General features: G+C 46.4%; 1 protein-coding gene across 1 annotated transcript; it reads left to right on the plus strand.

The window, feature by feature from the left end:
* The first annotated feature begins 500 nt into the window (after positions 1-500).
* LOC119106959 (tubulin polymerization-promoting protein homolog) lies at positions 501-12,116 on the plus strand. Its single transcript, XM_037230304.1, has 3 exons — positions 501-814; positions 8,174-8,303; positions 11,800-12,116. The coding sequence occupies exons 1-3, from the start codon at positions 639-641 to the stop codon at positions 11,980-11,982; spliced, it is 489 nt and encodes a 162-aa protein (XP_037086199.1). The 5' UTR covers positions 501-638; the 3' UTR covers positions 11,983-12,116.
* The last annotated feature ends 2,144 nt before the right edge of the window (positions 12,117-14,260 follow it).

The raw sequence follows: 14,260 nt of genomic DNA on the forward strand, positions 1-14,260 counted from the left end.
TTCTAGCATCATTTTAGAGAATTTATTTCAAATCTAGACTAACTGCTGCTAGTCTAGCTGTTGCAACTTGCACGGTTACTCTGCGCAAACGAAATCACTTCGGAAAAAATCACATTTGTCGGCCTTGTTTTGGGCATGAAAATATTTCTGAGGACGTGACAGGTGAAATGTCAGTCACAGGTAAAATGTGGCAAAGCAAGGCATTTATCCAGCTGACTTCGTGATAACTTCGTGACAATGACCTTACTCCTGCATTTCGGGGAACTTTTATTCGCATTTGAAACTTATTGAACACTGCTCTGCATCAGGAATGCGTAAGATCTGGCGCAAAATTTGCCCTCTTTCCTCCTTTTGGTGTGCGGTAATAAACCGAATCCCAGTAGCTGGCGGCGAGGCCCTATACTACTCTCGGCTGGCCCAGCAGCGCCAGTCGGCGCAGTGGCGCGCGCCGGCCCGCGCGCTCCAGAATTCGGCAGCCGGCTCGCCATAGCAACGGCCGAGTTGTTTGGCCGATATTCCCGACCCGCAGTTAAAATCTGTAGTGCACGCAGGCGTCTAGTCAAATTTTCCTGAGTTGATTGCGCGTACTTGATTAAATTTGAGGTTTTCTGATCATATTAATTCGCTTTCTGAAGGCCATGGCGACCTTGGAAACCCAATTTCAGAAGTTCTGTGTGTTTGGCGCCAGTCAAGGTTCAACGTCCGGTGGTCCTCAGATTGCGCTGTCCAATATCGACAAGTGGTTCAAGCAGGCCGGCGTTTTCACAAAGAAGTTCACAACGACCGACACGGGGATTCACTTTGGAAAACTCAAGTGAGCACATCTGTCCTCGTTGCTGGAGTGCATGAATTTCGTCGAGGTATGGGCTGAAATGATCGCGCCCTTGCCTCAGTTCGGGGCTATGGCATTGCCAACCACGAACATCCACCAACCATGTTTGTTACTGTGATGGCATCAACCCCTTGGGGCAGCCTAGACGCTGAAACAGGATCTGGCCATCAAGACAGATGCATGGTTGTGTGTATACGTTTTCCTTGTGCTCCCGCGTTAATTCAGCTCCCAGATGACTTTCAGATCTGTGAATGGCATGCCCCGCTCATTCACTGCGACGTCAAAAGCTTTAGCTTGAGTGACTTTACCTCTATAGGGTCATAAGATAGCAGCAGAATTAAAGCGAACCGTAGATCGATACTCCTGCCCATCACGATCTAGCTGCAAAATGGATGACTGGCACAACTTGGCCGATGTATCTCAAAGCCCCAAAAGCTCAAGCGCACATACCAGACTTGAGGAGATGCAGGCCAAAGTTGAAGATCATTCAGAGCCTTTCTCTTTGATCAAGCGTAAAATTTGCAGGTTCATAGACCATGACTCCAACATTTGCAAACCTGAAAGGCTAAGTTGAACATACAAAACTTTTCTAGGCATTTTGGACCAAAAATCAAGGTCCGTCGGAGCGGACCATTTTCGATTGAGCTGAAAATTTACAGACCCGTGGGGACTAGCCCAGATACTCAAAAACTTCAAACGTTAGGGTAAATGCACAAAACTTCAAAATAGAGGCCAATGTATAAGGTCGACCAGAGCAGACCCTGTCGACTGAGCTCAAAATTTGCAGTCTCAAAACCATGGGGTAACCATTTGATCACCTCAAAGAGTCATGCGGCAATAAACCAATATCCAAGACGTTATATGTCAAAGCTCAGTGTTGATAAATGCAGAATTTCCCATTAATCTGAAAATTTGCAGACTCAGACCAGACATTTTCCAATGCCCGAGCATTGGAAAATCTCAAAAGCTGAGGTGGACATGCGCGAATTTCCGAGATATTGCGGGCTAAACTTCAGGGTTAATCAGTGCGGACCCTTCCAATTGAGATGGAAATTTGAGAGCGATAGAGGTTAGTCTGAGCATTAAAAAGAGGCAATGTAAGATGGTCATGGACAACTTTCTAAGACATGCTAGGTCAAAGTTGGCTTCCAACTGAGCTAAAATTTATGAACTTACAGAGGCCAGATTAGGCATTTTGAAACCCGAACTGCTGATGTGGTCATTTGAAGATTTTCAAATTGTCTGGGGTAAGAATTAAAGGTTTGTGGTCAGATCACACGATTTGGCTGAAAATTTGTAGCCGATAGAACTTTATCTAGGTATCTTGAAATCCCCAAAACTTAAGTGGACGTACCACAGTTTGCGCTCGGGGGTCACTGAATGCTTATATAAGGAGGGACCGATTCTTTCATGTGTAGTTGGTATCGCGGATTGATTTAAACACTTTTCAATGCCTATCGTATTTAAACCATAAAGTCAGTCAATTATTGTTCGGGAGAGTTAAAGTGGTGTTGACGAAGTGATCCCGACGCTTGATCTTTCACATTTCAGAAGCTTTTTCAGATTTTCAGCTCAGTCGAAGTAGTCCGCTTTGACCTGTAATATTTCGGGAAGCATGCATGTTATGCATGCTATATATGTCTACCTTAGCTTTTCGCTGGTGGAGATGCATGCGTCAGGTCGCATTATTCCACCAATGTTAAAACCAGATCGGGGGAGTGCGGATGATTGATAAAAAGATTGATTGAAATCTGCTACTAGCTTGACAGCGTAATTTATACCAATACGACGGGGACGTAATGACAGAGTGATAACCGCACCGGGTTTCGACGGGGGGGGGGGGGGGGGAAGCCCGGGTTCGAATCCAGGCTGCGGCACAGACCCTGTGGCTGATGTGACTAATGCTGTCATCCACAAAAGGGATGTGATAATGTGAGAGATTTGCATGCCCATCTTAGCTTGTGAGGCTTTCTAACCTTTGGTTCAAGGTCCATGAGTCTACCAATTTTCAGCTCAGTTAAAAGAATCCGCCCTGATCGACTTTGAGCACAAACCTGAAATATCTCCGATGCTTTAAAGTCCACCCCAGATATTAAAGGTTTTTAAATACTTTGCCCAAGCTTCATGAAGTTATAAATGTTTAGTTCAATTGGATACGTACACACTGATTGGCCTTGAAGTTTGGGCTAGATATCTCGAAATTTGATTGTATTGGTTAGATTTTGGGGTTTTCCAATTCATGATGTAAGGCCTGCGTCTACAAATTTTGCTGTCAATCAAAAGTGTCTGCACTTACCAACTCGCAAGACACAGGGCGCTGACGCACAATACCTCGAAAATTGTTGCATGTCCCGCGTAGCTTTTGGGGTTTGCAGGTGCTTTGCCCACGTTTGGTAGGTCTGAAAATGTTGAATTCGCTTGAAAGGGTCCGCCGTTATCGATCTTGACCTGGCTTGTGGCTTGTAGCATCTTGACCCGCCAATATCTTGGGAGGCTTAGGATGTTCAGTTTTAGCTCTACGAGTCCACGAAATTTTCAGCTGAAAGGGAACGTTTCACATTTGAAGATAGTGAGACAAGGCCCAGATATGTTCAAATATGCTCGCTTGAAACGATCGGTGTACCTTTAAGTGCAAAAGTCTGCCCAGGGCAGCACAGTTTCACCACTCAGCAAACAGGCTCAATGCGTCATTGTTTGATTGCGTCATGGAACGTTTATATGACGCCAGAAAGGCTGCCAAACTGACCGTGCGAAGCTGCCACCCTAGGGAACGGGCTAACTCACTTGTAGTACTTCAGTCTCTCGAGAGGCGTCACGGTAATTTCCGCGGCGTTTCCAGAATCCAAATATCGTTGTGTGCGTGCATTTTGCCCTTTCCCGTGCTGTTCTTACATATAAATCCATGATTTTATCATGCTTCACTTGCTCGGCTATGACGCTTTTCCTAACATATTCAATTACACGTCTTGTTTCCGTAATAGCTAGCATCGCTGTCCAACTTCTAGCTCAAAACGTGATTTGTTTTTGAAGCTTGCGCTGAATGCGTAACATTGATTGGGAGCCAGTTGAAGGCCGTTGGCTTCAAGAAATCAAGCTCACATACGTTGGACGTGAACACATAGATGGTAATATTTGTATTGGCTTTGAACACCGCTTGACTAACCGGGTAGCAGTATTTAAGTGACGTTTCTGTGGCGCCATGCGTGCCTGAGTGGCTTGAAGAAGTCTGCAAGAAGTAATCTGCACAACGTCGCGGACATCTCGGTCGGTAATCACAGGGTTTATGCCTTCAGAAGGGCTCGGCTGTGAACCACACCGAATAATTTTCAAAAGGTCTATCTCAATTGAGAACCAGATGCAAATGTGAGTCACTCCCGCTAAGACGTGTTCGGGTGGGGGTCAAATTGACCCTCCGAAGGTTTTTCCGGAATGGTTTCCGAACGGCGTGGCGTAGCCGCGCCAAATTTCGCATAGTTGTAGACAATTGAATAGCGGATCGTCTGGCATCAAAAGTTTAGATGTACCTTGTAAGGTCGCTGACCTATCCCAGGTAAAAAAAACAGGCCATGGTTTCAGCGAAAGCAATTTCTCGGGAATCGTTCAATGTTATCCAACAACGGAATGTTAGACGGAGCCATACATCTCTGATCTTAGGCAACACAACAATCAAATATACAAATAGAATTGACCTAAGGTCAGGTATGAATGCCAGTCCAAGGCCAAAACCAACCTGTATTATTATTCTAGCGTTTGCTGTATGGGGTAGTTTCTGGTGCTCATTTCAAATTGATTGATGACAGGAACCGCGTTATACACCTTCCATGGACTTCTTGAAGATCAGAATACGTCACTGACCTAAAATGACCCAGGTCGACATTTTGTTTTTACGAACATACTGCCTAGCGTAATCTTTGTCTCGTATTCAGATGCAAAACTCAAAGCAGTCTTGTATGACTGTGGTCACCATAACCTTTCAAAGGGCAAGCAAGGTCACTGACCTTAATGGGCATGTGACCTTTTTCTTAGAATAATAATCTAAGTTCAAGGGGCCCTTTGGAGACCAACCTGGAATTTGACCTTGTTTAATCTCATTTGACCCGAAGGTCGTGACCTAAGAACCTCACACTTTGACCTGATTGAGTTTACATACAGTTCAACACACCTTGTGAATTTGATGTTTACCTATTTTAGTTCCTGAGATCTCAGTGGGGTCAAATTGACCTCTCACCGGAGCGGAGGGTGTTCAGCCGGCCACGCGGGCGCGTGCTAATCAAAAGGGCCGGCTATGGTTTACGTTGAGCTTTGGCCTATCTTCACATTAGCTTTAGAGTTTCTCAGCTCCTCTAGTCGTGGTCTATAGATGTACAAGTTGTAAGCCCAGTTGAGAGGGTTCGCTCTGGTTGACCTTGAACTTTGACCTTAAGTATCCTGTGAAGTTTGCACGCCCACCTTAGAGCTTCGGGATGTGAGATGCATGGGCCGATGTCTGTAAGCCTACCAATTTTCGACCAGGTCGTGTGCGTCCGGAATATTTTTCTACAGTTTGATATAAATCTGCTGCCAGCTGGAAATACGTAGTCTTTTTCCAATATGGGTAGTGGTGCCAACTAACTAGGCTTGACACGCGTTCGGGTAGGGTGTCAATTTGCCCCGAAGATTTTTCAAAATTATTCACGAACGTCGCGGCGCACCCGTGCCAAACTTTGCATATCCGCAGCATTTGAGCTAGTCAAGCTTTTGGTGCTAAAATATAGAAAATTCGATGTGCATTGTAAGGTCGCTGACCTATGGCGGATCAAAGCCAGGCCATGGCTGTTAGCGAAGGTAACTTCTGAGAATCGTGCAAGCTGATACGACATCGCAGTTTACACGAAGTCGTATATCTTTGAGACGATTTCTTTAACAACTCGACAATCTAATATATGATTAGGACGAACTCCATTGACCTTAGACATATAAAGTAAGGGTCAAGGTAAAATCAAAATTGCTTTTGTACTAAAGACCTTACCTTGACGAGTAGTTTCTTTTGCTAGTTTCGGATTTTCGGAACCCAGATAGGTCAGTAAATGCGTTATTGAACTTCAGTTACTGACCTTCATTGACTCGACCAGCCTTTTGTTTTTAGGAGCATGCCGGATTTAGGAGAATTAGCGCCCACTGAAATTCAAAAAAACAAAACAATGCCGCAGGTTTTCCCTCACCGTTACCTTCTCAATATTAAATAGGACCACTTGCCTTAAATGAACGCCAGTAATCTTGTGCTTAAAAGAGATGTCCGGGTTACAGGTAGCTGCATAAGTATTTCTGAGGAAACTTCGGACATCAATCTAGATTTTGACCTTGTTTAACCCCAAAGTCATGACAAAAGGGACCTCAATAGTGGATGCAAGTGATTTCACACAGGCCTATCTATCCTGTGAATTGGTGTCCTGATCTCAGGGCGGTGTCAAATCGACCCTTAACCCGAGCGCGTCGTATTCAACCGGCCACCCAAGCGCGTGTTACGTTGTCGATCTCTGACCGAGATATTGAACGTGTTATGCACAATCATCGTCCTTTTTAAGCGTTTTGGGAAAAATTTGGCCTAACGACTTGGCTTGGCTCAGGATGTTGCGGGCATGCATCATTGTTCAAGTTTTCACCGCGTGGCCGGACTTCGCTTGTAATATAGTGAATTAAATGAAAATACAGCCAAAAAAGCATTACGTGATGTACATTTTGTCATGAAAAGTCGATAGGAATTTCTGACGCCTACGCAGTAAGTTATACGTAAATTGAGGCTATTAAATACGATAAAATGTGCCGCGAAGCACAAAGCCTTACCATAATCCAAGGTATATAAACACTTTGAGAGATGGTGAATGGGGCTCCCAACTTTGGTTAGGCAGTGCCAAAAATTCCGAACTGCACTAACTTTTATCTGGGACAGTTGGTATTCTTAAAAGCTGCCGCACGTTGCAGCCAAATGCATACTCATAGCGATGTGTTATGGAGCATACTGCTTAGCATACTCATACCTAAGATAGTTGTTCTGCATTTATTTGATCCAGTACAAGAACGCGGAACCAGGGGCGGGGGCAGTGTGAGCAGCCCCCCCCCCCCCCAACTTGGAAAGCCTGTGGATTTTATTTTTATTATTATTTTAGTATGCTAAGGGCCCATTCTGAACTGTAAAGGGTTATGTAAGCCTGTAAAAGTACACTCTGACCTGTCAAGGCTTCATTCTGGCCTGTGACGGGTCCGTTCTGATCAAAAGAGCGAAATCTAGTCTATAGGGGCCCATTCTGACCCATAGGAGGCCTCTTGTCTCTAGAGAATCCATGCCGTCCTGAAGAGGCTCATTCTGATCTGCAGATGGCCGTTATTGATTGTGGAGGGTCCATTCTGACCTGTAGAAGACCCATTCTGATCAAGAGAGTTCACTCTGACCTGTAAAAGCTTCGTTATAACCTGAAGGGGGCCCGTTACAACCATTCTGGCTGGGAGAGGGGTTCATCCAGGCCCGCGAAGCGCCTGTTCTAGCCTTAAATAGCCCATTTGGGCCTAACGAGGGCCCATTGTGTCCCGTAAAGGTCCCATTCTGACCTATGGTGCGTAGAAGGCCCGGCTAACCTGTAAAAGGCCCATTATTAACTGTGAAAGTCCTATTCTGCCATGTAGATGGCTCATTGTGAACTGAAGTGTTTCCATTTTAGACTGCAAAGGTCCCAGGCTCCCATTTTAAACTTCGAAATATTTTGTAGCTCGCCTCCCCCTCGACTCGTGCATAGTTCCCCCGCCCCTGGCCCAGTATTCCCTCTTTGGTCACGCAGTGAGAGGACTCAGAGGAGCTTTGGGTTGGAGGGGTTCAAGTTAGCACCGGGGGTAGGATGCCCAGCTAAAAGTATCTCAGATGACGCCCCTGTTTGTAACTCCCCTCCCCTGAATGTGTTTGCTGGAATACCTGTTCCTGATTTAGAGGAAAGTTAAATGTCACACAGCCTATACTCTTTGCACATTATTGCATAACCACGACTACTCTTCTGCTGCAAAAAAGCGTTCGTTAAATCGCGCAAAAATGGAAATGGGAAATTGGCCGTTTGCCCTATCAACGTGGGCTAACCCCGTTGAGAGAAGCGCATTTACAGGACGTCAGGTTATTGGGACCTTCGACCCCCCCCCCCCCCCGCCCACCACCCCCACCACCGACCCTTACAGTCGTTTACACAAATGGATGCATCTGTCCCGAGTTTAGTATTCACTCAATGATTTATCAAACCACCCCAACTTGGGAAGGGTACGGGTCACCCATCACATTATCCCGCATCTTACTTCGCAGCATAACCAGCTCACTTTTTGCAGACAGAAGAAAATTGGTTTCGGTGACTTTAATAAATTTTTGGAAGACATAACATCAACCAAGAAGATGGATTTGGATGCTTTCAAGACGAAGTTGACGAATTGTGGCGATCCCGGAACCAAGGGCGCAACGGTAAGAATTATAACGGATTTGACGAACGAAAAATATTCCAGCAGGTTCAATTACACCTGGACTACGTGGGCATAATTTTGTGGTGTGACATCGCATTTTTCACTCCGAGGTTCACTCACTCCATTTTTCACATCTGGAAGTTTTTGTGCTGGTACGTGGTCTGGGAACATGAAAGTAATAATAATGAGACGAAGAACCAAATATGCGCAGATCAATGCCTCGCTCCGAACGCCACCTCGTATTCCCAGCTAGGAGCTGGAATACCTGCTGAGGGCGGAGGCTGCGACAGGCCCCGGGTGCAAAGGATTCATCCACTGCGCCGGACGCTTACGTGACGTCGGTGCTTCCAACCTGGGTCACGCGTGCGCTGAACCTAGGCCATGCTAAATCGCACTGAATTTTCAAACTATTTTTGCTTGGAAAAAAATATTTTGGGGTATTTTTGCACCAGATTTCCTTGCCAACATTACCATTCCTCGAAACTTTGATTCTCTGCGCTGAAATTGGTGGAAACCGCACGCTAAACTCGAAGTTTTCGGATTCATGGCATGCATGCCTAGAAATTATTACAGAGATCCCGGTGCTACGCCGGCCATGTTCGACGCAACGTGCTTTTTATTGCAGGCTGGTCGCTGGTCCGTTGATTTAAGGAGGCTCTGTCCGCCCAGCCTTCCTAGCAGGTCTGGCAGCCTGGTTTGCGGAGGAGCTTAAATCGTTTTGCCGAAGAATCTAAGTTTCCCCAAAACTGGATTTTTTACGAGATTGGTGTAACTGTGTCTTGCTATGGAAAAGCGCGGGGGGCAGTTTAAGAAAACTTGATTAAAATTAGTGGAACAGTTCACAGCCGCAGCCTACACCTGGGTTTCAACTGCAACTGTGCCATTTTGCCTTTTCTTTTAAACGCTAGGTGGACGTAACCAAACAAACGTACCGCCAGGACATTGGCGGATATAGCCATCCAGTTCGGGGAAAATGGCAAACCGGTCCGGCAAATAACAAACATTGTGCATGTATATTTCGACTTTACCCCTAGTGTTTGGGTTAAATCTATTCGAATCATATGAGAAGATATTCGAGGAAATTATGGCATTGACAATGTGGGGCTGAGCCACGGTTTCCGTATTAGTTGAGCTGCCAGGCTTTTACTTCATATATGAGACCCTGCAACGTCGATCACCGCGCGACCTTTTGTCACGGAAATATGTTCCATGTAACCAGGAAATGTAAATAAGTTTAGTTGCCACTTGTGCAGCTTTGAGCGTTTTTCAGCATTCAAGATGGTGGCCACCGCCATCTTGAATGTTGGTCCGGTTTCAAGTTCTTTTTTCTCGACGTTTTTAAAGGTCGTGTGACACCGCTCTTGAGGGGTTTTCTGGGACAGGGTGCCCATTCCCGCAGTTTTTCATGCACCGGGTCAAAACGTAAGGTCACATCGAGTGTGAAAAGTCAAAGATGATCACAAAGTACGAAAATCACCTTAAGTGATCTATATATGTCTTTCGTTCTCTTCTCATACTCATTGTAAGGATATCACTCGCAGAAACTGCATGCATTATATACGACAAGGTAAAGCCTTGCATGAAGATGTGCTACATACACGACGTATGCATCGAATGATACGCTTTTCACTTGAGTGGGTACGTATAGTCGAGTCGCCATCCTTATGCTTCCTATATTCTCCCCGTCATGTCAACTACCGAGAACTTTTGAGGGAAATCTTCTATGTAACTAGTTTTATGCACCTAGGAGAGCCCAATTAGCTTGGGTGCTACTTGCGCACCTTTGTGCATTATTCAGAATTCAAGATCGTGGCCACCGCCATCTTAGATGTGGGTCAGGTTTCAACATTCTAACTCGCCGGCTTGGAGGGTCGTGCGGTACTGTGCTTTTAAGGGATTTTCGATGTCAGGGAGCTCATTTCTTCAATTAATTTTTATGTTTGGGATCAAAGTCAAGGTCATATCGAAAGTAATAGGTCAAACTTGATTATGCATCACCAAAGAATTATAAGAAATTATACCACTCTATTGATCGATATGTGCCGTGTATTGTCTTCGGATACTCATTGTACGGATACAACAACCGCTGCGTGTATCATATGCACGTCTCATGCAGTATAGAAAACCATAATCAAGACAAAGCCGTGTACTATCGGATGCATTATGCTGTCCATTTAGAAACTCGTCGCTGCAGAGCGATTCACGATAATTGGGGGTGGGGGTGCCAGGGGGTGCTGTCATAGCTCAAAATCATGCTACTGTAGCTATATATGGAGGAGAAGAAACAATGAAGTATGAAAGTCTCCGCGGGCTCATGCCGCGATTCCCCAGAAGTTGTTGAAGTTCCATCACAGTGACTGATTTGGAACGAGACAGTCTGTTGTTTGGGAAACAGTGTATGCTGAAAGACTAGACCCACGCAGCTCAGTACAGGTCAAACATTGTAAAACCGTGAATAGGCGTAGTGAAATATCGTTTAAGTAACAGCTGCAGAACACTGGGCAAGAGTTGCAGGCGGGTGATTACACTCATTGGGGTGTTTGGTCTGCATCCGGCTGGTGCTTGATGCCATGTCCCTTGTTACAATCGGCTCTGTGCAGATCCCGTGCACTGCCCCTCCACCAAGACGCCTGCCCGCGTCCTCTGGGTCGAGTGCTCTCGGGCTGACCCCAGGTAATCACTCAACTCTTAGCATGGCTGTTGCCATGCAATAGATTGGAGCGCGGCGATGATGAGCGGTGTGCCCTTATGGCGTTGATCCAGGCCTTACTGCTTGCCCTGCTGTTCATGCCGCCACCAAACGCTGCGCTCATAGTTACGCCACGACGGATCCCCTCAGCAGTGTTCCTAAACAATCATGTACAAATAAGCTTAAAGGAGAACGTTATGAGATCCTGAATCGTTTCCATTCTACCGAAGGGTCTTATAGATCTTGTTTGTTGAATATTTTCAAAAGGCCTTTTCAGATCTTGGGCTACCAATACTTGCTTGCTGGCGTGCTTAACCAGTACCTCCTGGTGCATCACTGCACTGTAACTCCTGGTAAAGTACGGGACTGACCTAGATTTTCCACGGCTAGCTCAGTCCCAGTCCCAACAACCAAAAATGCGTGCCGCCACCCTCGCCCAGTATCGTTAACATTACAGCCAGTCTTTTGCTGTACGGGCCACATATGATGAATGACGGAGCCAATATTTCGCTCAGGAGAGGGTCAATTTGGGTGCAGGGCGCCCTTTAAGTCGAGAGCCCCTCTTTGTTTCTAGAGGGTCCTGCTTGTTAAAAATTCGTAGAGGCTTTTTAGACTCAGGATAATATTTTGATACATTTGGGACCTGTTTTGGAAAACCTTCGGGCGTTTTATGTTGCAAAAAGCTCCAAGACGTTCAGTTTCAGGAGAAACTTAGCATAATCAAACGGGCCTGGAGAAACTTAACATAATCAAACATTTCGTAAGCCGTGGGAACACGATTCTGTACGTCGTTCCACTGTATCCACAGAAAGCGGTCAAGACGGGTGCCGTGGACCGTCTCACAGACACCAGCAAGTACACTGGCAGCCACAAGGAGCGCTTCGACGAGTCGGGCAAGGGCAAGGGCATCGCCGGAAGAGAAGAGCAGACCAGCAACGACGGCTACGTGTCAGGCTACAAGGAGAAAGACACCTACGACAAAACCCACTAGGTGGCAGCACTATCGCCCGACAGGCGGCGCTCGGTGGTCAGTGTACGCCACATTCACGATTCAAGCTGGGGTACGCCGATCTCGGAGGACTCTTGAGGTATTGTGACAATTGACGAGCGTATTTTAAACGTTGCGAACGCATGATGTTGAGCACCACTGGCTCGCTGCCGTCCGTACAACTTAAGTGATCGCGACGTCTGGAAAACATGACGAAATGCTCCTATCCATGGCGCACGTCGTTCTTTCGACATTGTGATATTTTATCCAGCCGTAAATCATCGCAAATATTGCTGCGTATTTAGTGCAGAACACAACAATCCACACGACAGCGGAATAAAAGTCCACTAAAAATTTGTTTCGTTTGGTTTCGCGTTGGAGCCGCGGACAGCTAAACCAGGGCGATCCGCTAACATTCCTGATGCCCACCAGTGATTATTGGTGTGAATTCGCACGGCACATACAGGGTTGCAGCGGATCCAGCTATGCAATGAGACCGTGCCTGCTAGAACGGTACTGGCCGTAGCGTGGGGCAACTTTTGCTGACTAGGCTATCTTCCGCCAATATGGAAATATGATAACATACGGGATTTTAGGTTTTACTGAGGGAATCCTCAAAGTTGTTTAACTAAAATATGGAATGCGTGCGTCTAGATTCAGGTAGTTGAGAGACCTGCGCGTTTCCTGGATTCCTGCATGACCATGTGTTAACAATGTCGGATGTCTTTGTGATTCTTCACACACCGGCCTGTTGCTCTGCGTGGTGTCAACACAATGCGCTCCAGATCAGAAAAAATCACCGAACTCTTTCCAAAGATCCTGCTCTCATAGTGAGGCGGGTGACCAGGGTGGCATGGTGACCGAGGCGGGTGTTCCGATATGTAACGAGCAGACGGGTGTTGCAATATGTAACGGGCGGACGGGTGTTGCAATATGTAACGAGCAAACGGGTGTTGCAATATGTAACGAGCAAACGGGTGTTGCAGTATTTAACGAGCAAACGGGTGTTGCAATATGTAACAGGCGGACGGGTGTTGCAATATGTAACGAGCAAACGGGTGTTGCAATATGTAACGAGCAAACGGGTGTTGCAGTATTTAACGTGCAAACGGGTGTTGCAATATGTAACGGGCGGACGGGTGTTGCAATATGTAACGAGCAAACGGGTGTTGCAATATGTAACGGGCGGACGGGTGTTGCAATATGTAACGAGCAAACGGGTGTTGCAATATTTAACGAGCAAACGGGTGTTGCAATATGTAACGGGCGGACGGGTGTTCCAATATGTAACGAGCAAACGGGTGTTGCAATATCTAACGAGCAAACGCGTGTTGCAATATTTAACGAGCAAACGGGTGTTGCGATATGTAACGAGCGGACAGGTGTTGCATTATTTAACGAGCAAACTGGTGTTGCAATATTTAACGAGTAAACAGGTGTTGCAATATTTAACGAGCAAACGGGTGTTGCGATATGTAGCGAGCAGACGGGTGTTGCAATATAACGAGCAAACGGTTGTTGCAAATATCTAAAGAGCAAACGGGTATTGCAATATTTAAAGAGCAAACGGGTATTGCAATATTTTACGAGCAGACGAGTGTTACGCTATGCAACAAACGGACGAGTGTTGCGATCTGTAACGAGCAGACAGGTGTTGCAGTATTTAACGTGCAAACGGGTGTTGCAATATTTAACGAGCAAACGGGTGTTGCAATATTTTAAGAGCAGACGGGTGTTGCGGTATGTAACGAACGGGCGGGTGTGCGATATGTAATGAGCGGACGGGTGTTGCGATACTTAACGAGCAGACGGGTGATGTAATATTAAACGAGCAGATGAGCGTTGCGATATTCAACGAGCACTTGACACAACTGATCTTCTGTTCAAAACTCTCCGACATGATCATCAAAAGCTTTTTATACAAGACCACATGCTTGCCAACGCTCACAACGCAGTGGCCGCACTTAAACGCTTTGTGTCCTTATACAAGCTGAGCGAGTGAAACCAAACAAGCCAAACGGCCTGATGACGTTCGTTTCCACTTGTCAAGAGGGCTGAACGGGTTCGCAGCGACAGTTCGGACTTCCAGCCCAAAAGACACCGACTAACTGCAGCGCCGGTGAACAGTGCACGCCGTGCAGGCCGGGCCGATCAATAGTGGGACTCGCACGCGCTCACGGCGTACGCTGTCTGGTCGGCCGCGCCAAACCGGACCATACGAGCTTACAATCATCACGTACACCGTACATGTCCCGGTGCAGTCACCTGCTTCTGAATGCAC

The sequence above is a fragment of the Pollicipes pollicipes genome, unplaced genomic scaffold (assembly GCF_011947565.3).
Source record: "Pollicipes pollicipes isolate AB1234 unplaced genomic scaffold, Ppol_2.1 Scaffold_648;HRSCAF=739_pilon_pilon_pilon, whole genome shotgun sequence".
Lineage (NCBI taxonomy): Eukaryota > Metazoa > Arthropoda > Thecostraca > Pollicipedomorpha > Pollicipedidae > Pollicipes > Pollicipes pollicipes.

Coding starts and splice junctions, on each gene's coding strand:
- LOC119106959 (XM_037230304.1), top strand. CDS start 639: ATGGCGACCTTGGAAACCCAATTTCAGAAGTTCTGTGTGTTTGGCGCC. Junction 815..8,173: donor ATTCACTTTGGAAAACTCAA/GTGAGCACATCT, acceptor CACTTTTTGCAG/ACAGAAGAAAATTGGTTTCG. Junction 8,304..11,799: donor CCGGAACCAAGGGCGCAACG/GTAAGAATTATA, acceptor CTGTATCCACAG/AAAGCGGTCAAGACGGGTGC.